The following is a 25,087-nucleotide window of genomic DNA, read 5'->3' as shown; positions in this document are numbered from 1 at the left end:
CTTTAACATGCAGCCCACTAAGGGTTGCTCTTCCCAGTTCTAAGCTCTCAAATTGTGGAAAGGTTTTAGATTCTCCACATCTGGAATTAAGAGTGCTTAGAATATATCTATCTAATTAGGAGAGAAGGCATTTTGCATGACATTTTGTGACATCTGCTAGAGGATGAACCCCCACATGCAATAGCACAGGTGAATGAAGGCTGTGGCCTGGGAAGGGGTGCATGGGTTCAGTGCATGAGCTGCCCCTCTTACCCTTGGATCTAGCTGAGTTTTGAGTTATCTACCAATGAAGAAGAGAGTTGGTAGAGAAACAAGAGGAAATCTGTCTACAGGTGTGCAGGGTGACATTTAGAAAATGTACTGTAAAATGTCAGAGCCTCTTTTTTTGTTGTTGTTTTTGCTTTCCTGTATACAGCCTGACTCCAGAACAAGGCAAGTGACAGAATGAAATAGGTGCTCCCATCAGCATGGCTCTAGGATACATCTGGCTGGTTTGTTTCTGATTTAATTTTAATTGCACAGTTTGTGTCTCTATGGAGGGAGAAAGATAAGGAAAAGATCATTGTGAAAATGAAGATTTCATTGAAAACCTTTTAGGAGACTTCAGGACAAAGACTCTTAATTACTGGGACAGAATGGATGGCAGATTTTTGGTACTTTAGAATTCTGTGAGTCCTGTCCTTGACTGGGTTGTTGATCTCAATGATGAGTCCATCTCTGGAGCAGGGATGTGCTGCCTTGGTTTCTTCTCTCTCAGCTGCAGGGGCCCCTTCACTGGGAGGGCTGGAGCTCATCTGGGCACAGCCAGCCTATATTTAGGATGCACTTGGCCCTGCTCAGAGGAGGCTGCAAGGTTAGAGAAGCTGGTAACCACATACCTGGTGGGAAGGCAGCACAGGGCATATCAGGCTTGCTTGGCCATGCCCAAGCAAGTGCAGAAGCAAGAGGAGGTGGCATGAAGCCACCAGAGTGATGTAGACCCTTTATAGAGGTCATGTGCAGAACTACTTAGTGAGGGGAAGATTAGCTGCCATACATTTAAAGTCAGATGGAGTGGTTCTTCACAGCACTGGGGGTCTTTAGGCACTGGGACAGTATTTATGGGAATGCCCCTTGAATTATCTCTCCACACAAGAAAGGAAGAGCTTCCCTTGAGCAGAGGCTTGAGAGAAGTCAGTGAGGTCTCATGCGAGACCTTTTGGTGCTGTGATGGTTTGGTGTCCCTGTCTGTGACGTGAATTTTGGGACCAAGAGGAGGTGGTGATGCTCCTACACACAGGATTTATGGAGTTGGGGAGCCCTGCAAAAGTTCATTGAAGTGAATTTCACAGGTACCTATGACAATGCTGGGCAAACCTTTGTGCAAAGAGCTGTAACCAACCATAGGCTTCAGTGCTGTGGCTCAAGAGAGTGAAGGATCCTCTTTGTTCTATACAGTAATCTTTTCATAATGATGTCACCTGAGACTGGGAAAGAAATTGTAGCTTGGTACACTGTGCTTTATATGAAAATATTCCAGTTGTGCCTTGCCTTGAACACTTGTTGAAGATGTACTCTTGATGTATGAAAACAGCATAAATATGATGAGTTTGGAAGGAAGATTTTTTTTTATTTTTCCTTCTGTTTTATCAGCCTCAAGAGCACTTTCAGTTCATGTTCTCAAGCTGTTCTGCACAGCCACTGTTCCAGCCTCTAGGGCTAGCTGCACACTTAAAATAAATAAATGAAGATGCAGTTCTTATATAAACCCCTCATCTCCCTTAGCCAAGGCTTTGAGGAAGGCATCAACACCTCTAACACTCAGCCAGGGCTGGAATGTTAGCAGGGCTGCCTGGGTGCTGCCTTTCCTTGTCAGTGCTGCCCGGGGCCAGGCGGGCCCTGGGGACCTGTCACATGCAGTGAGTGGGACTGTCACATGCAGCAGAGGCAGAGATTCATGTTTAGAAATAAGAAACGTGGGTGAGTGTGACAGCACCAGTCTGGCTTCCTCCAAAGTTGTGGAAAACCTAGGGTTGTACTTCTCTGAAGAAACACAGCTGTGGTTGGTCCTTTTCACTCTGATGCTGAGTGCCCAATAGCTCCCCTGTCCTTGGCAAGGACAGATTGAGAGAGAGCCTGAGGTTGTTTCTGTCACCCAGCTGGGGTATGTGGCTCAGATTCCTTGACCAACCTGTGGCAGGAAGGAGAGAAGGTTGTGAAAGGGAAGTTTCTCAGTGCCCACGTGAAGCTGCTCTTCTAAATTGCTTTTTCTCTCAACTGCTTCGACAGAGGCACGTAGGAGGAGCCGCACAGCGGCTGTGGGACAGTGGGATTGCTGCTACTGATGTTGGATGAGCCTGGTTTGCAACAAGCTGAATTAAATGGAGGATTAGAGCAGCTGAGGGAGCAGTCCCTAAGTCAGTAGGGACAACTGCTTGCTCAGATCTGTGGCTCCAAATTCCTTTAAACTTGGGCTTTTCCCAGTGACCCTCCCAGCATTTCTGGCTGGACTGGTGGTTGACTTAAAAGTGAGAAGACATGGAAACTACAGATTCAGTGTCCTAGGGTGACATTATGATGCTTGTATGCCCATTCATGTGTTCTGTTTATGCTGGATATTATGTTCTGTGCCTTCAAGACTGGCTCTGAAGAGTGAAAGTTTTGTTTGGGTTTCTTACCAGCCACTCCCCCATGGCTGGTGGGGCACACAGACAGGGCAGTACATGGTGCTGCTTCTGCTTTTTTGCTGGGCTTTTTGCTTTGCTCTTGCTTCTGCTTTGCTTCTGCTTGCTCTTGCTTCTGCTCATGATGTAGTTTGGCTAAACAGTCTAAATTTTTCCCTGGACTGTTTCTCCTTTCCTTTTTTTTGGAACCACTGGGGCCTGCTCCGGACTGGGGCCTGGCAAACACCGAGAGTTTGCACCCTGGGGCCTGGCGGGGCCTGCTCTGGGCAGCAGCTGCCCCAGGCCGGAGGGACTGAGAACAGAGCCACCACCCCCAGAGAGACTTTCTGAATTTGTCATCTTTTTCAGAGCGGTGACAGAGTGGTGTCACCCAGTATTGTTCATTTTGTGTGCTGGGGGGTGCTGTGCCTGTTAAATAAACAGGTTCTTTCCACTTCTCTCTGAGGAATCTTTCCCGACCCGGTTGTAGGGAGGGGCTGTGTGGGTTTGCTTTCTGGAGGGGCCTCCTTTGGAGATTTTCTCCCAAATTTGCCCTAAACCAGGACACTCGGCCATGTGTGCACACAAAGATGGATCACCAGGAATCATCCATCCCCTGTGTTTTTGTCTCCCAAACAGCACTGCCTGCACTGCTCTTGGTGGTCCACACAGAGCAATTCCCACAGGCTCTGTAAGGGTGGAGTGTGTGCGTGGGGGAAGGAGTAACAGGAACTGGGTGACTCCTCTAAATGTTTCTAAAATAACTTCATTTTGTTAAACAGCTAGACATGCTCTCCCACTGCTCATTTCCATGCAAGTAATTGCTCTGATTGACCCTGGTTTGTTCACTTGCTGCAAACTGGGTAGCACAATTGCAGGCAGGGTGCAGTCTATGGGATCTGCTCTAGGCAGCAGTTTGACAGCACAGGTGGGCGGGTTGGAGTGCTGGTGTAAATTAGTGTTTCTCCAGCCCTTTGAACTTATGATTTCCTTTTGGCTATTCTGTCTTCATGCAAGCTGGAGAATGGCAGCAGCTCAATTACAGAACTTGCTGTAATTTCTGACTGCAGGTTTCTTCTTTCATTCCCCTAATCCAGTAATTACAGATGTTTCTCACTCTTTCAGCCTGAAAGAGCACAGTTGCCACTACTAACACCACTTTTCTTATACTCCAATGATTTGTGAATTTCTTTATGCCCTTTATGTAACCCTCGGCTGGAGAAGTATAAATGAAGTTATTCATTGCTGCTTTTTGTGCAGCCCTTTGGCATGGAACAGTTAAGGGGTTTTTGTGCCTCTGGTGACAAGTAGCTCTTTAAGTGCAAAGGGCTTTATTTTGATTTGAAGGATGTGACTGCCTTCATGGAGTGACTCCGGATTTATCACCACTGCCAAGTCAAAATCTGGCTCACCTGAATATCCAAACCAAATATTGTGGCCAGGGAGATGTTGCCATCTTCTCTCTCCTGAAATTACCCCAGGTTTTGTATTAATATTTTGGTGGCAATAATATCTATCTGTGCATTCACAGATCCTCTGCTTTCTGGGTGCCCTGGACTTACAAGACACGAACACCCCTGATTTCAGTAGTTCTTACAATCTAGGCAAAACAGAGTTATGAAGAGGTCAGCATAGGAAATCACCATCAGCTCCTCAGCCCCACTGCTGTTGGAGCTTCTGAGCACAATATTTGAATCCTGGTCTTCCAGAAACTTTTTTTTTTTGCTTGAATTTGTCATCACATACTCTGTATGATGGAGAGACTTGGGTTTTTGAAAAAAGCTCCACAATTCTGAACGATAAATGTCACATTTGCATAATTCCTTTTTTTCTTCTACCTCTTTCCTCTTCTCCCCATCCCACTGAAGCAGTGAAGATCAGTAAATTTTTGCCATTGTTATTGACAAAAGGAGAGCACTGAACAAAGGAATGAAAACAAAGTAGGAGACAACGTGGGGCTAAATATCCTGATCAAAACCACTTTTGTCATTTGGGCACCAATTTTTACAACTAATTTGGCACAGCATCACTAGCGAGCTGCCTGCAAAGACATGAGATGATTTGGGAGTGAGAAATAAGTCTGCAGGCTTCCTGTGCGTGGGCTGAGCCCCGTGCAGCCGGGTACATTGCTGTCTGGCTGAGCTCATCTTTGTTTTCTCTCCCCCATTCTGGGCCTTGCAGGACCAGAGCTCTGCAGCAGTGGCTTTATTGCTGTGTTGATTTGTAACCCGTGAATGTTTCCGATGAGATGTGTCTAATTTATTGGCATAAACCATTAGATTTTCCTTCAGTGCCCTGGAGTTTCTGATTCACCAGCTGAAAACTATTATCACAGAGCACATAATCACTTGGAAAGTGCCTGTGCCTTCTCTTTTTTTGTGTGTGTTAAATTCAACCACATAAACAGCAATTTTATAGCACAAAATAGGCCAAAAAGGTACCAGATGTTCTGTATTTGTTTTGTTTTTCCCTTAGGGCAGTTTGGTCAGTAGTGATGCTCACAGCTGATGTGAACCTTGGGCATTGTCTGTGAACTTCTCTCACAACACTTCTGCAAGAAACTCCAACCCTCTGAACAGTTTCAAGTGCGCAGGCTGGGCTTGGCACTGTGACAATTTCAGCTGGAAATACATTTTCATCATAGTAATGTTTGGTGAGAGTGTAAGGGCTTTGCAAGCATCTTGTTAGATACAATTCTGGCAACTGCAAGAGGACCAGAGAGTCCAGATTGTTCCCAGAACCAGGATAGAGGATTTCTTGGCCCAGTGTTGCTGCTACCTGCCTTCATCTGAGTACATTTCTAATCTACCCTCTGCTATTTTATGTGTGTATTTTAATTGGGTTCTAGCCTGAAAGGAAGATCAGGCTCATGACAGTTTTCAGCTCAAAAAATCTTCTTTCTCCAAGGCTTCCTTATTTGCCCCTTCTGTGAACAGCAAAATGTCCTTACCTTTTGCACAGATCCTTGATGTTCTGGGTATCAGCTTAGATTCACACCTTGTTTTAGGTTTTCCTCCTAAACTTGGGGTAGAGCTTCATGCAGGGTCAGTCACACTGCTCTTCTTCAACATCCACACAAATAAATCTCCTGCTCATGGGTATAATCAATTTTCAGCCTGTGTTCTGCCTGTAAGGGAGGGGTTTGGTAGAAAACTTCTCCAAGGGCCACACAAAAAGTTAGGGAAGAAAAGGAAGTTTGTGCCTACACTCTGCAACAGCTTGAATAAGGGAAACATTAAGAAATGCACAACTGATGGCACTTTTTTTAGGAACCTACCTATCAAGAAGATTGAAAGACACTTTGGGAATATTACAAACCTCTGCATTGTGGTCGTGTCTGAAATTCTGGTAATAGTCTACTTTTTTTAGCAATATAGTAATTGCACCTCTCAATGGGAATGCTACTCAGGAATAATGATCTTATCAAGACAAGGGAATATAGATTGTAGTAAAGGTTATGATGGTTTCTGTGAGAGGCTTAACATTGATCCTTTTAGCTATCTGATTTTCCAGGAGAGGAAAAAAAAAAAAAGAACCCTAACCACTTTGAGTTTTGCATGTGATTTGGCGTGAAAATTCTTATGGGTGGTTTTAGAAGATGGAACTTGAAGTAAATTTGCTAAACTGCCTTTTTCCCCCTCTCTCTTGTTTGATGAATACTTTTAAAAAGAAATGGATTTTTTCCCTATTTCCCCCACATTTTATGCTTCTCTCAGTTCTTTTAGTTTTGTTTTTTTTCTTCTAATGCAAGTCAAAACTGTTAGAGAAATCAAAAGTAAAAATCCGTTATGTTGAAAAGGCCACGTTGTGAAATATATCATAAACATGCTGTTAGAGCAGTGTCTCCTAATTAATGGAGAGAGCTCCTGGGAAACAGCAAGCCTGTAACACAGCTCAGCCCCCTTTGATCCTCTGGTGAATTTGTAAAATCGTTGCCCGCCTAAACTTGTCTGCAGCTTGTTACACATTTTACCCATCTGCTGCAAGAACAAAAATAAACCATTTATAATTCAGCTGAACTCCAGTTGTTCAGCATATCACTGACTGTGGAGTCTTTAGTAAGACGATGGTAGGAAAAGCAAAGCAAAGGTGAAGCAGAGTCAGGCACCCTGGAAAAGACATTGCTTTTGCCTCTAGAGATTAGGTAGGCACTGAGTTGCAAGTTGCACGTGTGAGTTGCAGGTGTTACTGCAAAGTGGTTTAGATTTTTTGGTGAAATACACATCTATTGTCTATAAACTGAAATCGAACCACTTGTTGGGGTTCCTAGGATTCAATTAAGTGTCCCAGGCTTGGGTAGAGTTGTGCATGTGTGTACCCGTGTATGTGTCATGTTTCCCCACAACCTACAGGCAGCTGCTTGGTACATGAAAGTTCACGTTCATGTTCTATTTGCTGCCTCAGATGACTGAGTGACCACATCCAAGCCCTGCAGGTGGGTCTAGATCACTGCTTTCCTTCCCTTACTGAAGCAAAATCTTGCCTTGAAAGCTCCCTCCATCTTTATGGTTGTGGTACCAACCTCCCTCTGTCAGTCTGTGATGTAGCTAGCCAGAATTGGGGTAGCTCTGTTGGACCAATCAGGTGTTAGCTCCAAAATCTAATAACAAGAGGAGCTAATTATTCCCGATGCATATATCACAGGGCTATGTTCTGTTGATTTTTAGAACAGACCAGCACTTCATTTCAGCACCCATATGTTTTATTTCCATCACTTCTGGATGCCTGCATCCCTCTGAGTGCCACTGCTGCCATGAGACAGAAGGAAAGCCACTGTGAGGTTCTCCTTTCATCAGAAACCAGGGATTCATGTGCTCTTGCCTTTAAATAAATGTCAGGTTAAAAATGTACCCAGTATCTAGCACTTACCCTCCAGAGCTCTTCCATGCCTGGGAGAATCTCCCTGTTTAAAGTACCATCTCCTCCCAGTGACTTCTCTGGCGCTGTGATTTACCAGTAGCCAATCCACATTATGCTGCAAATGGGTTGTTTGGAGCCTGTCATCTCTTTTGGTCTATGAGAAAATAAGTTGCACAAAGCAGAGAGGCTTTGCCAAGGGCAGGGTTGGAAAGAGGAGAGTCAGGGAAGGGAACAGCTCACCTGGGAGGTGAGGCTATGGCACTGTCTGCTCCTCACCAAAGATTTAATGCATGGCAGGGAGCTTTACCTGGATCCCAGGGGCTGAGCTGAGGGCTGGAGCTGCCATATGGATGCTGGAACAGTCTGTGCCCTGAGCCCAGGGAGTTAGTGACAGCCACAGCTCTTAAAATGCCTTTAGTAACCCACATTCATTTACTGCCCTTGTTAGGGCTGCAATTCAGAGCACAAGCTGAAGCTGACAATAAACCTGCTGGAAGTGTCTGCAGCATAAATCAACATCACTGAACAAAATTATTTGGCACAGGTGTTTTAAAAGCTTAAGTCTTCCTAAGTCACTGATCTCACGTCTAGAGGAGCTGCTCACCAAGCAAAGTGGGATCTTCTTAGTCCATGCTCCATTTAAAATCCACAACACTGAGATTCCCACTACATTTCCCTGAAGATCATTTCACAAGGTAATACACGTTGCTCTGAGCTTATTTTCTTGCTGTTACACTGTATTTACCCTTTTATACTTTGATTGCTTTTAGACCTCTCAATTCAGCAAGACATTTACATTTATTTTGAAGCTTCTTTTTAGTTGTCTTTTAGTCTAAAATCTGCACCTATTTAATTCTTTCTTCCTAAACCCATCATCCTATTTGTAGGTTTCTCTTTCTCAGAGTTGCTAAAAGAATATCTGTCTTGTGATACTGTGGGAAGATGTATATTGGGCAAAAAGACATGCTAACTTTCTGCAAGTTATGTTTTTATTTAGAGTTTAGATGAATTCTGAGAAAGCATCATATAGAGATGACACCAGTGCTTTTGTTAACTTGCTTCTGTTCCCAGTAATTTTGTACCTGTAATATTACACCTCCTCTGTTTGGCTTTTCTTTTTAATTTCTGTGAATGGCAAAACAGCTCTGGGCTATAGGCAGAGAGAGTTTCTTCATAGCTTTTCTGGAGCAAAGCATTTGAGATGCTTGTCTGCCATGGGCTGCTACTGTGAGCTTTAGGCCTGTCATTTTCATAATTCAAAACATAATTTTCCCCAAATTCTCCTCCCTTCAGTTTTCTCACCTGCTCATGCTACTGCTAAGGAAATTGGGGCCAGGAGGTTATTTGAGAGGTTATTTATTGTTTTTACCTTCCCCCCCCAGGTCTGTTGATAGCTGTAACCAGAGTGTGTGCACTTCCAAAAGTTACTTGTGTTCCAAGGTTCTGTGTTCTTATTTTTATCTAAGGTTTAGCAATTGAATAAAAGCTTTCCAGATCTCTGCAGGAATATGGGCAATTTGCCCATCATTTCTGGTAGTATTCTGAATGGATAGAAGTGCTTTTTCCATTTCTCCCTCTGTTCTAGTCATCTCACATAGATAGTGTGTCGACAGGTGTTGATGGACAAGCAATTTACAGTAATTTCTTATTCTGTAGCTCCCTGAATTGTGACATGCTGGCAAAGCTGAAGAACTGATCACCAGACACTGGCATAGTGTTAAACATGGCTTCTGAGGCTGCTCACAATTTCCTCCAGCCACTGTCTACTTGGATGTCTCAAGTATATGAAGCAATCCAGCAAGCAGGAGACTCCATATCTGCCTCTCTGCTGAATCTGAGTGGAGTGGGTCGGAAGCCAGAAGGAGAAAGGACTCAGGACTTGGAGAATAATGGAGGAGTTTATGAGGATTATTCTGAGGAATCAGATGATGAACAAGACCTGGACCTGTGGGATGAGGACTATTTCTACCCTAGAGATGACAGCTGCATTGGAGGCCCTGATCTTGCTTCACAAAACCTCCCTCAAGGCTCTGACATGGGTCCACAGAGGCACAAAGGGGTTAAAACCACCAGCACCTTGCCAGAGCAGTGCACTGAAAGCAGCAGGACCTTGACAGCCAATGGATCCTACTGGATGAGTGAGGATCTCCAGCCTCCTGATCGGCTTCCCCCCATTGCTGAGGAAGAAGGTGAGCCCTCCTGGAGGATGGGAACCCATGAGCCCAGCCTCAGCTTGGGGGGCTCCTTGCACAGTGCTAATGGCACGGCACGCTGTGCAGGTAAGCAGCTGGTACCACCCTGACTGCATTACCCAGGCCTTGCCTTTCTGCTGTGGATTTCATTTAGTTGCTAATCTGCTCAGTATGTTCTGTATTGTCTCTGTTTCCCACTGCTAAAATAAAACTCCCCAAATCCCAAAGTAAAAAAAATAAATCTAACCTTTCCAACCCTTCCCTCGTTTGTGAGACTAATCTCATTGAAAGAATTAGAGATCTCCAGGGTGAAATGCTGTGCATTAGAAGACAATTCTGTGTATTAGAAGGCAATCAGGCCCTGCTGCTGTAGGAAGGAGTGTTTTGCTTCCCTCCCTGTTCAGTTTCTGGTAGCAGGACCCTTCAAAGGGAATGTTTAGTCTTAAGCTTTCGCTTTGAGAACCATCTGCCTTTGCGTCATTGCTATTAAAGATAGATATATATATATATATTTATATATATATATGTAATCTCAAACCTTGTTTCTTTGTGCCAGGAATCTCAAGATGTTACTGTGCCATGTGCTGTGAAATGCTGTACTAAAAAGCCAGCCGTATCTCATGATTTTTATGGATGAAAGGCTCCCAAATCACTTTCCTCCCCTCCCACCGCCCCCACAGGCTTTTCAAACAAGACTGAAGAGACAGCAGGCAGGAGATTATGGGAAGGAGAACTGAGTTTGATATTTTCAGTTTTAAATAGGCCTAACTATGACTTCTGATCTTTAAATGACAGCAGGAGTGTTTTCAGGGGATTGTGCCCAGGATTGAGTGTCAGCCACATGACTTGTGCTCGCTCGGTGTCACCACAAGTGTGGCTGGAGGATTCCTGGCTCACAGAGAGAGGTCTGATGGAGATGTAGGTCCTGACTACACCCAGGGAAGCTGCAGTCCTGCTGACACCATCCTTTGGTCTTGTTGGCATAAAGCTGCTCTTAGCAAACATCCTAGGAATGGGGATGAGGGTGGAAAGAGGATGAGGGGACTGGGTTCTGCAATATGGAGCTGATGAAGAAGTTGAGGCTCACTGAGGATCTACATAATTTGGCTTCAAATATCTAATTTATCTTTTTAAGCAGGTGGTAAATGCTCTTGAAAATGTCTGTTTTATTATGACCAGGAGCTTTTCTTCTCTCTCGGCTTCTAGGGAAGTCTTGCATATTTAGCCTTTTCTGTGCAGACTGTGGAAGATCAGCCTGTTTGTTTTTGTATTTAACAGGAATATCAGACTGAGAGGGTATAAACCTTGATGGTGCTCTTTAATGTCTGTAAAATTAGCTCTTTTCTTTATTGCTATTTCTCACTCTGCTATGGCCAGGGAGTAAATAATTAAAAAGCTCTTTTGGTCTAGCTGTTCTGCCTCCCAAACTGGGACTGCTTGTTTTGTATTCCAAATGAAAGATTGCCAGTTCTCAGATTAAAGATCTCAGAGTTGTATCTCTTGGAGCCCAGTCCCTCCCTTCTGGTGCCCCTGTGCATTGCCTGGGCAATATCCTGCCCCAGGGTTTGTCCATGGGCACTGAGCCAGTGCTGCAGGGTGGGGTTGTGGTGTGCTTGGACTGTGTGACCAGTGTGGGCACAGAAGTCATGGAGCAGGGCACAGTGTCCATTCAGGGGGGGCTGGGGCTGTGGATCCTCCTGGACAAGTGCTGCCCTGTGGTATTTTCGGGGTCCCCAGGATGAAGGAGGAATTGATGAATCTGACTCCATGTTCTTAGAAGGCTCATTTATTATTCTATTCTATTCTATTCTATTCTATTCTATTCTATTCTATTCTATTCTATTCTATTCTATTCTATTCTATTCTATTCTATTCTATTCTATTCTATTCTATTCTATTCTATTCTATTCTATTCTATTCATTAAAACTATACTAAAGAATAGAGAAAGGATACAAACAGAAGGCTTAACAAGATACTAATGAAAAACTCGTGATCTCTTCCAGAGCCCTGACACAGCCTGACCATGACTGGTCATTAAGTCAAAACAGGTCATGAGACCAATCAAACAACCACCTGTTGGATAAACAATCTCCAACCACGTTCCAAAGCAGCAAAACACAAGAGAAGCAATCAGATAATTATTGTTTTCATTCTTCTCTGAGGCTTCTCAGCTTCCCAGGAGAAGAAATCCTGGTGAAGGGATTTTTCCAAAAATATGACAGTGACATTGTCCTAGGGCACAGCCTGTCTCCTGCAGAGCCTGCAGCCCTGAGCCTCAGGAGGGGCTGGTGGAGCAACCCACAGCAAATCCTGGGCTCAGCCAGGTCCAAAGGCAGCATTCCCAGGGCAGCCCCCTGTCCCACAGGACCCTTGCTCACAGTGGTTGAAGGAAAGCTGGTGAGCTCTCAGGGAAATGGGGCCCAGGAAGGAGCTGCTGTCCTGGTCAGAGCTTTTGTCACCTGCAGGGACATCTGAGAAAGAGGCTTCTGAGGGGTGGGTGAGGGACCAGATGGAGTTTCCGATGAGGGACTTAGCGACAGACAGATGTCAGAGTGACCCATCCCTGCAACTCAAGGGAGGGTCCCTCTGGACATCTCTTCCAGATGAGAGCAGGTCCTGGTCAAGCTGCTGTTTGACTCTCCCCCCTGTTTTTTTGGCTTTCCTTCTCCCTAACCTTCCTGGAGCCATTGTGGGCTGGAAGTTGGTCCCATGGAGCCCCCAGCACCTAGAGTGCTGCTTCCTAGGGCTCTCTGCTTGCACACCAGGCACTTCAGGGAGCACTGCACAGCTTTTTGCACCTTAGGGAATGTCATTCCCAATGGTCTCAGACAGACTTTAATCTTTTTATCTCTGCAATGTGCTGCACAAAGGGCCAGCCAATGGTCTCAAGACTTCATAGTCACAAAAGTTGGCTGTTTGAGGGTTACAGGGCTGGGAACTGATACCTTTTTCTCTCAGAACTAAGTTGTATAATGGGAGAGAAAGTGCTGAACTGTGATTTGAAAATGTCTTCCCCAGACCTTTGATGTGGAAGAACTCGTTTTGCTCTTCTAAGTGAACTTTCACTTCCAAAACACACATGCTCTTTGTGCTTTATTTTTCAGCTCTTTATTTCCTCTTTTTCCTTTAGATTCGTTCTGTAACATCAAGAGTGTGAACTCTTCTGATGGTAACCTAGACAGGCAGAGAGGCTGTAATACCCTGGCAACTTAAAATTTCAGTCATGGATTAAAATGATCAAGAGAAGATGTTCGAGGTATCCTTATTTCTGTTAGCTTTTTACCTAACCCTAAGTGACAATGTAAGTGACACGTGGACTTGCTGACATTCAGCAAAGCTGTTCAGTAGCATCAAAATGAGCTTTGAACATTTCTCCTTCCATTTGGCAGGTTCCCCCCACCCCCATTTCTGCAAAATACGTATTTCCTGTTTATCCTTGTATTCTTTTCAGAACATTGCATCTTGACTTTATTTCACTTAATGTACCATATTTCTCTCCACAATAGAATATTTTAAAGCTAAATTGGCACAAAACAGTAGCAATGCTGAATGCTTTTTGTTGCCATGGAAATATTTCTGGGCACTTACTGAAGACCTGGTTGCCAATAGTAATGTAACAGAGAAAATAGATATGCTTCATTTAGCAGCCATTGGTGATTAAAGAGCCACAGAAACCTGTTACGAGGTCATTCCAATATAGAGTTTATTTCGTTTAGGGGGGAAAAGCCCTGCAGCCCTAGGTGAGAAAAATTTTGTTTTAAAAGAGATGCAAAACAAAACCCAATAGATGTTCCCTTCTCTTAAACTGACAGTATGCTTCTGAGATGAAATAAAATAACACTGTAGTTAAAAACCATCATTACTCCTTCTCCTTTTTATCAAATATGTTTTTGATTCCATTTTTTGCCTCTTAGGAAATGTTTCCTGGCTCCCAGAGTAGGTTTTCTTAGGCTCTGAAGTAGCACATATATTACTGAAAACCTATTTTAGGCTTAGAGATCTAATAAATTGTTTGAGCAATTAAATTCTTGGGTTCTTAAGTTAAATGTCCATCAGAAACCATGAGGCAGGTTAATCACAGGGTGCAGGTTTGGCTGCTGCCCTGTGCTGCCCTGTAATTAAATGATGGTAGTAAAGTTCAAACAAATACAAGGAGAAGTTGTGGGTTTTTTTTCTTTTACTTTGTTTGAGTGGTTTTTTTTTTTTACTTTGTATTTTTTTACTTTGTATTTTTTTACCATTGTATTTTTTACATTACTTTTGATCCACAGTTTAATACTGAGAAGGTGGCTCAGCAGGAATTATTGCAGTGCCAGGTGTTTGGCTTAAGAAGTTAATGATGGCAAGGCAGAGCCTTCTGTGTGTGCAGATTGCTGCCACCAGTGGCAAATCCTGTAGCTGTGAATTTTGCAGAAACAGATGAACTCAGTCTCTCAGAGCCTTGTCCATTGTTTAACCTCAGTGTCTGTGGCAGAAGAGCTGTCTCACAGCACAGAGCAGGGAGAGAGCAGCCTTTGCTTTGCATCCCCCATGGCTGGGATGCTGCTGCTCAGCTGACTGGGGGTGGCTGCCAGATCCATCATTGCACAGTTGGCTTGAGAATTGAAAAAAAAATCCAAACCAACAAACAGAGGAGCAAGAAACCACATCTGAAAATAGTGCACTGCAAGTAGAAGGGTAGAGGTGGCCAGTGCTTCTGCCTCCCAGCATGAATCTAAAGGGGGGAAAAGCAATAATGAGAAAAGTGAAGAACAGCAATGAGTGTGCACTGAAAGCAAGGACTTCTCCCCCTGGGCTGTTGTCCTGTGCAAACAAAAAACCAAATGACCATTAAGTTCTCATTTTCACCTGACACTGCCCTGAAAAGGTACAGGGACAGGCAGAGCTGAGCCTTCTGAGTGAGAGCTGAACTATTTTTGCAGGAGTGAGTGCTGGGGTGGAAGTCTCCCAGGCTGTCTGGCACTGCTCACAGCCCTGCTGTAATGGATAGGTGAGCACAGCACTTCTACTGCAAAAAGTCCTTAGAGATTTCCTCTCCTTCATCAACTGGACAACCTCAGTGCCAGCTAAGGCTGTATTCCAGTTGCACTAAAATAATTTTTTGTGGCCTTGGAATGCTAGGAAGTGTGACAGCCCCTGTCTGGATGGCTGGCTGGTTTTCCTCAGCACGTGTGTGAGGGGAAGCACACCTCTGAGGCTCTGGGAGTTTTTAAATCTAGAGAGCACTATTGCATTTACTTACCTTGGCCTCCAGCTTAACAGGGGTCATTGATTTTTGCCAGTAATTTCTGTAGTAAAGGAAATTATCCTTTCTGCTCTATATGAATACTCCTGACCTCAGTAAATGACCCTTCATACAGGCAGGAAATCCTAGGCAAGAAGTAAGGTTTTCATTAGGTCCTATAAACCCATATAGCAAAGAATACCCTTAAGAAGAAGATGTTGATTATGTGATAAATTAAATTTCTGCTTGAGCTTGAGACTAAAATAGATAGATGGCCAGTCTCCACATTGAGAAGTGAAGTGTTTATGAATTTTATCACCTGTGTGGGTATGGAGCCAGCCAGTGCTCTAGCCAGAATGTAACCCTATAAAAATCACTGCCTGCACTCCAAGAAGGACATTCAAAGAGGCTACACTGAATCAATACCACCATGAAGAATAAGGGGGTGAAAGCAAAGGCAGACAGTGGACAAAAACACTTCAGAGAAAATGCTCCTGGCAGCTTGAGTGGGACAAAGCACAAATGTGACTGGGAACAGCATCTGCTCGCTAAAGAATGCGATGCCAGCCCTGGCTTTCTGAAGTGCAGACGTGAGTTTGCATTGAATTCTTTCTCTCTGGGAAATTCAGAAGCACTCCAAGTGTTTGTGCACAGACTTTTGTCCTTGAGAAGGTGGTACAATGTTCCTACTTGTATTTAGAGTATTCCTTTGCAGTTCTGTCTCTTCGAATTTTCAGATTATGAGGGATCTTCATGCAGGATGTCGCATGTGAGTGGGGATGAGAAAACACAACAGCCCCAGAAGGAGGGTGGATTGTGACATGTCATCTTTACAGCTGGGGAAGTGAAGCCAAGCAGTGGTTCAAATCACAATTTCTCAAAGGTGGTACCATTGCCAGCTCGACTGTCTTGGGCCTGTCAGCATTGGTATTCATCCTCAGTCAGTGATTTTAGACAGTGTCTTTGTCAGGCCACAGTAGATCAGAGGTTTGGGTTTTCACCAAGTTTCTTGTCTGGTGGGCAGAACCTTCTCGTGCCCATCTCCCTTGGGGCATGGGGAAGGATGCTCTTCTCAGGAGCACTTGTCATCTGCTCTTGTCATCTAGAAGGTTGCATAAGCTGTATAGAGAAGGATTTATTTGAGAGGATGAAATGGCTTTTGCCATTCTGTGCAGTTACAGAACAAATTGTGTGTGAGCGTGTGTGTTTGTGCATGTATTTTCTGATCCATTTCGCTAAGTGACATCCTCTTCCCACTCTCCATATGGCAGTTGCGACTCTATCTTCCTCTGGGAAGGTTGTTTAGGACTCAAGAGACTTCATTTACCAATAAACAACATCTTGGCAGCATCTGGGAAATGCTGCCTTTCTCCTAGAAACCCTGCCTCCTCACCTTCCCTCTCCTACTACAGGCGAGGCAGGTGTGAATGATCTCATTGTGTTGTGGTGGAGGTGACATGCAGGCAATACTAGCAGCACTGTGCAGAGCTGGAACATAGTATTTCTGTGTGCTGACACAAACAGTACTACTGTTTGTCTTTTGTGTGTGTGTGTGTGTGTGTGTGGTTTTTCTTTTCTGTTGCAGTTGTTGCCAGCTTGGCCTGCAGGGGTGTTGTATTTGCAGGGAGGAATGATGAATCTGACTCCATATTCTCAGAAGGCTAATTTATTACGATATGATATGATATTATAGAATACTACACTATACTAAAGAATTCAGAAAGGATACTTACTAAATGCTAAAAAGATAATAATGAAAACTCGTGACTCTTTCCAGAGTCCCGACACAGCTTGGCCCTGATTGGCCAATGAGTCAAACAACTCACACTGGAATGCAATGAAACAATCACCTGTGGATAAACAATCTCCAAACACATTCCACATGAGCAAAACACAGGAGAAGCAGAGGTAAGAATTGTTTTCCTTTTCTCTGAGGCTTCTCAGCTTCCCAGGAGAAGAATCCTGGGAGAAGGGATTTTTTCAGAGAATGTGAATGCCACACAGGGGCTTGGTGGAAGCACAGGTAATCCATCCCTCTTCCCTCCTTGCAATGCTTAACAGCACAAAACCCACTAATCACTAATGTAAGCTTATATGAGATGGAATCACTCTGCCAAAAGGTGAGCTGGTGTTGATCTTCACCCTTTGCCAGACAGGGGTGTGGATATGACTTCCCTGTGCCCAGGTAATTTTTGGCTGCTGTAATGACCTGGTGACAGCAGCCATCATTTTGAGTGGCCTCACAGACTCCTCAAGTAGTTTTAGTAACCAACAAGAAAATTAATTTTCTGCAATGAAAGTGGTTTTAGTAACCAAGAGGAAAATTAATTTTCTGGAATATGGAGATTACAGTCATGGAGGTAAAACTGTGCAGTTTTAAAGCCAGGGAATGTCAGTGTTGGGTCTTGCAGGTAATGAGGAAGGTGTGGTTGGGCTGTCCCTCCACAGATGCTGTTTGTGTGATTCTCATGCTGTTTCCACAGATGGACTAAGGGACACTTCATCAGTTCCCATTTGCAGACCAACAAGAATGACTTGGGTTGAATCTTAAATCAGTCCATAGCAAAATCCGCAGAAAATCCCTTCCCATGACCATGAAAATAGCTGATGCTCTCATGGCATCTCTGTACCACCTGAAAGTTCCCTCATGTCCAGGCAGGTGCTTCTCTGACTCAAGAACTCAGAACCCCTGTGAGGTGAAGAATCCTTCGAGGGACTCATGAAGACTGCCACCATAAGCTGGGTGTTTGGAGGAATTTACCTCCTCAGGCTGAGAGGGATTCAAACCTGTACAGTCCATACAGCATAATTGTTGTGGGAGTATTTGCTAGCAAATAATGAGACTGGTGGTGCTGGAGAGGAAGCCCTGAGTTTGGATTAATGAGAGCCCTGTGGTTTGCTGGAGTTCTGTGTCTCAAGGTCAGTTTGGGGGTTAGAATTACTGCCATAAATAATGGAGCTACAAAACCCTCGGGCCTGAGTTTTGCAATTGCCACTTATTGAAGTGAAACTGCAGCTGAAATACAACAGGATGAAATACAACATCCTTCCCCTATCACAGAGCTCAGGAGCTTCCCATGACTCAGCCCAGCCTCTTGCTTCCAACAAGAGCCAGCAGCCCCTTCCCTGCTACTTTTGAGCCAGGTGAATTGGCCATGTGATTGCTAAAACCAAAATAAAGAGAAGAGGGGAAGGGCAGGAGGACAGGATTGTCCCTTTTGGGTGACAGCTTTAGTACTGAGCCATGTGAGCGTTGCTGCACCACATCCCCACCCACTGCTGCTCCCAAAGCTGGTGATTTTCCCAGGAGTGCTGTGGTGTTACACTAAAGGGGGGGGACTGTGGTGAATCAACACTCTGGCAGCAAACAAAGTTTCAATTAGAAAAATCAGTGGGAAAATAAATATCTGCCTTGTTGCAGTGCAGTTGTTTTCTGTATCAAATCCAAACAAATATCTTTTGGAGGGAGTTCATTTCCACACTGTTGATCAGCAAACAAAGCCCTGTGGGTGTGAAGCTGATGGTTTAAATGCTGGGTCTTCTGTGGAGTGGTGAAACTGCTTTAAAGAGGAGAAAAATCAGTGACCTGAGTTTTCTGGCTGTTTCCTTGGCCAGTTTGATTTCTGCTAGCTGAAAGCAAAGAGCCCTAATCCAAAGAAACTTCCTTAAACACACTGGAGGAGGTTTAGGAACTGACTGCCTTTCATTAGAGGAAGTTCATATCCAAGCCAAACAAACAAAACGAAGAAATGATGGAGGGGTAACCTGAAGGAATTCAATCCATTGTGGTATGAAAACCACCAGGAAAATAGTTATGGAAATAATAATGGTGAGGGGAAAGTTCTTTTTTTGAGGGGGGGGGGGAAGGAAAGGACAGTGCTTTCTACTTCACCAGCCATTGGCATCCAGCAGTTTGTTGAGTTTCTGAGCCCATGAGCATTTCCAGCGCCACACCCCAGAGCACACTCAGCTCCACCTGGGCCCTGCAGAGTCCCCAGTGCAGCACATCTGCTGACAGAAGGTGCTTTTCTGCCTCTGCAGCTGCATGTTTCCTGCACACAACCCAACCTGAGCTGTCAGGGACCTGCAGGCTGACTCATGGATGTAACTGCATCCACACCAGGGGCTTTCCTGGCTTAGCAGTGTCTCCTACAGTGTGTAATCTCCTTTTTTCTTCCATTTTCTGCACAAATCCTGGGCCCGTGCTAATAGAACCCAGTAGAATAAATGAAGCCTGACTCATTTTTGCTCCACATGTAAGATGTAAAGTAGGTGATTGGGAAAATCAGGGATGATTGTGGTTCAGTCTCTTGGCTGCCATTTCTTACAGCTATGGAAGAACCCTAGGCAGCACAGTGAGAGCCAGTTTGATGTGGAATCCCATGTTCCTATTTTTAAAATCCAATTTTGGGAGTAGGGAAGAAACAACAGGAAAATATGCTGGTTTTCATGCTGTTTTCTGTGGGCAGTCCTCTATTTCTTTGCACAGCTGTGCACAGAATTGGGGTGTATGCTCTGACTGCTGTATTGTTTCACTGTAGGGGTGGTTAGAGCCAAAAAATGTTTTGGTTTTTTTTTTCTTATTACTTTCTTTTTTGCTGTTTTGTTCTCTTTTCTTTAAGATTATTTTTGTTGTGAATATCCTCTGGTATCTCTAAGCTGTGATTCTCTCCACCTCTATCACATGCAAACACCCAAATTAACTCACCCTGGGGAGCTTCCTCGTTGGTTTGGTCATGGAGGGAGGACAGATGGAGGGGCAGAAGCAGGGCCCTGTCTGTTGACACTGAGTAGAGAAGGGAAATCCTCACCTTCAGCACTGGACACCAAATATTCCCTGGCTGTCAGACCTGGCAGGAAGGGGTGAAAACACACAGGGATGGTGCAAGGAGAAATCCAGTCCTCCTCAGCAGTAAATGACTGCGGGGTGTCTGTCAGGGGTGTCCTGCCAATGTGCAGGAGCTTGGGTTTCCTCCATCATTTTTAACACATTTGGGATCTAAGGGAATGGCTTGAATTGGGTGCCCTCCTCCTTAGTCAAGCCTAAATCAGGCAGGTTGATGCTTTGTGCATTTGAATTCCCAGTTCAAGGGGCTGACAGCAAGAGCAGGGTGAAGGCTCCAGACTGAAAACTCCTACAGAGCTGCAGCCACCCAGGAATTGATAGGAGCAGCTCCATGTGTGCTGCTGCACAAAACGTTCCTCCCTGTACAAAATGTTCCTCCTTTTTCTGAGAAGCTTTAACAAGTCCCTTGTTTGCCACAGACCTTTCCATTTTCCCAAAGAAGAGCTTTTCTTTCTGTGCACAGTTCTGGGTTTTGCTGAGGTAGGAGCTCTGTTCCTCTCTGTCATCCTGATCATGAAAATTTTAAGGCCAGGCCTGTATGACTGCTTCTGTAGGAGCAAAGAACACAGCAGTGAGTGCTCCTGGGATGCTCTGAGTGTTTGCATTATGCATAGATGTACTGATATTGTCTTGGTTTTGTGATCAAATGCATTTTTTTGTTACTACCCCTGCTTCCTTCAGGGCTTGGTGATGTTCCCATTGAAACCCTCACTGACTTCCATAGAGCAGAATCAAAAATCTCTAAGAAAAAGTGGATGCACAAAGGCAGCATTAAATGTATAGGAAAACAAGAAATTTGGCATTTGGGAAGTTTCCATTGTTCAGACAAAATTACTCTTGTTTGTTGTTGTTATTTTTTAACACACAGGCAGACAGGATGTGTGCAGTACCTCTATATTTCACACCTACACGATGCATTTTATTCAGTAATTTCTTTTTTTCTTGGGTAAGCTTGGAGCAAATGATAAGTTATTCTTTCTACTTGGTAACACTGCAGCAAATTCTTGAATTATTTATTTCATGCATTTTAGCTTGGTGTATTTGGATGCCTGTAAGCTAACTTTGTAACTGACTGGGTGTTTGAGATTTCTAAATAAACAGCGGTGGTTTGAAATACCTTGCCAGAAAAAAGAGGTCACCCTTCTTCTTCCCCCACTGTCTCCTTTGGGAAAAAAAAAAAAAATCCCACATGCCTCATTATGAGCAGTGGGAAGTTGATTTGTAAAACAGATGCTGCATAGAAGTAATTGAGTTGAAGTTGCTAGAAATATGTATATGCTGCACAACATCTGCAGATCTCAAGATGTATTCATTATCTTTCCAGAATTTAGATTGTAATTACGGGCCCTTTATTTAAGTTTCCATGGTGATGTAGAAAAATGCTTCCCCCTTGTCCTTTGCTAATCAGGCCACTTGTGTGTTTGAATGGTGTTCGTTTTCCTCTCCCCTGGGTTAAGTTACTGTTATTAATACAGAGATATTAAGTTGACAGGGAGCTGTCGCTGCTCAGGCAGCGATTCAGCAGCAGCAGGCACATCAGGCAGATTTGCTGCAGATTCCCCAGTGCCACAGTTTAATTAGCCTGTGTGCTTCCAAATGTTTGTGAGGAATAGCAGCCTCTGTCATAACAAGTGATGCACTCGTGCCTTGGGGATTGGGGAAGTTGAAATCAAAGTCAAGCAGCCAATAATGTATCACACCATGCCAAGCTTCTCTCCTCCATCCCTGCACCCTCCTCCTCCTCTCTTGGAAAAAGGGCTCTGCTGTGCTTCATTGGGGGCTGCAGGTGGCTCAGTGCCCTGACAGGAGCTGTCCAGGAGTCCTGCATCCACGTGGCCTTTGCAAAATTTCTTGCAATAATCAGAATTTCACATTATGTTAAGGCATGTTTATCAAAGTTTACAGCCTCACACCCATGGACGCAGGATTTTAATGTTACACTTGTTAGAAAATGGTGAAAGGTGTGGATTAATTACTAAAGATGTTATTTTACCCAGAATTTTTATAAAGTTGAGTGAAATGTGGACTTTTGGTTAAACTGGGATGATTTTTTATTTTTATCCTAATCACCCAAAATATATACACATATTAAAATAATTTTATAGCATTTGCTGGGCAATTAGATACATTTGGTAGAACTTCAAGTAGAAACGCAGGTATTAGGCTGAAAAGGAATGTTTATTTTTATGTGTTTTGATTATTTGACTGGATCATGCCCATGGATGCAGGATTTTAATGTGACACTTGTTTGAGAAAATGGTGAAAGGTGTGGATTAATTACTAAAGATGTTATTTTACCCAGAATTTTTAGAAAAGTTGAGAATGCGTTGAAATGTGAGAATGAAATTTGAAATATGGACTTTTGGTTAAACTGGGATAATTTTTTATTTTTATCCTAATCACCCAAAAGATATACACATATTAAAAGAATTTTATAGCATTTTCTGAGCAATTAGATGCATTTAGTAGAGCTTATAGGATCTGTGGGTAGAAATGCAGGTATTAGGCTGAAAAGGAATGTTTATTTTTATGTGTTTTGATTATTTGACTGGATCACATTTAGGCCATGGGGTTGTTACAGCTTGAAATAATTTTTATCCAAGAAAATTTCAAAGAAGGTTATTTTTAATAGCTTACATAAAAGTAATCAAATTTTATGACAGCTGTTCACCGACCATTTACAAACGAATGTTTAAATTTTTTTCACTTCTATCAGAGCAGGAACACAGCTTTTTTCCTCCAGTTGAGAGCAGTTTTCCAGCAGGAAGAGCAGGCTTGTTGTCAAACTGTGGCACACCAGAGGGTCAGACCTACCAATGTGGTGGCCTGAAAGGAGCTGGCTTCTGCTGGGCTCAGCTGGACTTGGTGCTGTGTCCTGGGAGAGGAGTGCTGCCTCCTGTGCAGCAGCAGGCACATTTATGGAGCTCTGACAGCACTTATCATCAAATTTATCCTGCAGATTTTTAATAGACCAAGCAGAGTGTGTAAAAGCAGGTCCCTGTTTCCTCACCTGAGGCTGATGTTAGGTTCGAGGTGGAGGAAGGTGCTTTCCCTCCCAAAACAGGAGAGCCTCCCTCTCCCCCTGTTTGCTCAGCTGCTGGGGTTTGCCATGGAGATTATCAGAGTGAGTCTTGGCAACCCAATCATGCCCTTGGTGCTGCAGAATGAGCTGCAGCCTGACCCCACTCCCAGCTGGGCTGTTCACACACAAACCCCAGTGTGCACTGTGACTGCTGCGTCCCACTGCTCCCAGCATCCTGCTGTGCTCCCCCTGTGATGCTGGCAGGGACATCAGCAAAATGTCCCTGTGTTTCCATCCTGACCAAGCCAGGCCAAGAATACAGAGCACGTCCTGAGCCCTCCTTTGTCACTGTCGTATTTTCTGAAAAATCCCTTCGCCAGGATTCTTCTCCTGGGAAGCTGAGAAGCCTCAGAAAAGAATGAAAACAGTAATTATCTGATTGCTTTGGAATGTGGTCTGGATATCATTTACCAACAGGTGCATCTCTGATTGGTTCCATGTGAATTGTTTTTACTTAATAACAAATCACAGCCAGCTGTGTCAGACTCTCTGAGTCAGTCACAAGATTTTATTACTCATTCTTGTTAAGCCTTCTGATGTATCCTTTATTAATATAATATAATATAATATAATATAATATAATATAATATAATATAATATAATATAATATAATATAATATAATATAATATAATATAATATAATATAATATAATATAATATAATAATATCTCAGGCTTCTGAGACATGGAGTCAGATTCATCTCTTCCCTCGTCCTGGGGAGCCTCACAAACACCACACTCCTTCCCCCACCTGCAGGGTGCTGAGCACTGCTGAGGGTACAGCCATGCCCCATGCACATGATGGCAGCAGGGGGATGTGCTCAACTATGTTATTTTCACTTTTAAAGGTTATAATTCACATTGGTCTCCAGAGCTTGTCTGCTGCTGGCAGATGGAGCCAGCAGTGCCTATTAGCCACGTGCCATATTTATGTGTTCATGAGCAGGTTACATCTGAGCTGCTTTTTTTTTTGCACAAAGTTCTCTCCCCACCTTAGCAGGGGCTGCAGGGGAATGGAAGCAGGAAAAAGTTTTCAAGTCCTTTGTTTACTACTTCGTCTTAGCACTTGCAAGTGATTTTACAAGGTTCTTCTGTGTCACTGTCATATTTTATAAAAAATCCCTTCACCAGTATTTCTTCTCCTGGGAAGCTGGGAAGCTTCAGCTTCCCCATGTTTTGCTCCTTTGGAATGTGATTTGGAGGATTGTTTACCCAGCATGTGAATTGTTTTTAATTAATGGCCAATCACAGCCAGCTGTGTTGGACTCTGAGTCTGTTACGGGTTTTTTATCATCATTCTTTTCTAGCCCTCTGATGTCTCCTTTCTATTTCTTTTAGTAGTTTTAGTATAGTGTAGTTTTAGTATATCATTTTCTTTTAGTGTAGTTTTAATATATCATTTTCTTTTAATATAATATTATATTATATCATAATATAATAAATCAGCCTTCTGAAACATGGAGTCAAGATTCTCATCTCTTCCCTCGTCCTGGGGACCCTCAAACACCACCACACTTCTGTGTGTTGTGACTTGGTGTTTTGCTCTGTTAAATATCTTCATTTAAAAAAATAAAATAGGTTAACAGGCAGAATTGAGCAGGGTCTAATAACATGTAAATGTTGCTGATACAATATGACATCATCAAGCTTTCGAGAGGTTTGAAGAAGCAGGTGATTCTCATGTTCATGCCCCAGTGCTCCCTAAATCCTTGGTGACTTTTTCTACCCAGAGGATGCACCTGAGAGTCAGAAGTGTCCTCTGCTTCTTGGCCAGGAGCAGCAGGCTGGCTAAAGCCTGAGTTGTGTTTTTCTCCCGGTGAGCAGATACAGGGGGGAGGATGAACAGGCAGCATCTTCAGGCAGTAACCACGACGTGGTCAGGCAGTTTGAGACCTTTGTGTCATGGTTACATGGTTTTTGATCAGAAGTATCTATAAAAATTAGGTGTGGAGTGTAGACCCAAATTCAGGCACCTGCCCTCCAGCCACGAAGAGCACAGGACAGAGGTGTCTGGATGCAGAGGTGCTGCTTGCATGGAAAAAGGTTACAGAACCTGGAGTCTGAGATTTGTAGCCTCACACAGAGAGGTTCTTTTGCTGTGGAGAACAAGTCTTGGTTCCTCCATTCTCTCTTACTAAACTTGATTTCCTGATGTTACCTGCAGCTATAATACTTAGAGGGAAGTGTCCAGGTCCAAGTCTTGCTGAAGTCCATTAGGATCTTTCCATTAATTGCATATTG

General features: G+C 43.7%; 1 protein-coding gene across 1 annotated transcript in view; it reads left to right on the top strand.

Annotated features, from left to right (window-relative positions):
- The window catches only part of SYT16 (synaptotagmin 16), a 72,094-nt gene that overhangs the window by 22,871 nt on the left and 24,136 nt on the right, over positions 1-25,087 (top strand). The window contains exon 3 of the mRNA XM_030949854.1: positions 9,159-9,781. Within this exon, the coding sequence (XP_030805714.1) occupies positions 9,226-9,781 (556 nt within the window). The 5' untranslated portion in view covers positions 9,159-9,225. The remainder of the gene's footprint in view (positions 1-9,158; positions 9,782-25,087) is intronic.

Source organism: Camarhynchus parvulus, chromosome 5 (assembly GCF_901933205.1).
Source record: "Camarhynchus parvulus chromosome 5, STF_HiC, whole genome shotgun sequence".
NCBI classification, from domain to species: domain Eukaryota; kingdom Metazoa; phylum Chordata; class Aves; order Passeriformes; family Thraupidae; genus Camarhynchus; species Camarhynchus parvulus.
The sequence above is the reverse complement of the archived record's forward strand: the minus strand, read 5'-3'. Positions and strand labels throughout refer to the sequence as shown.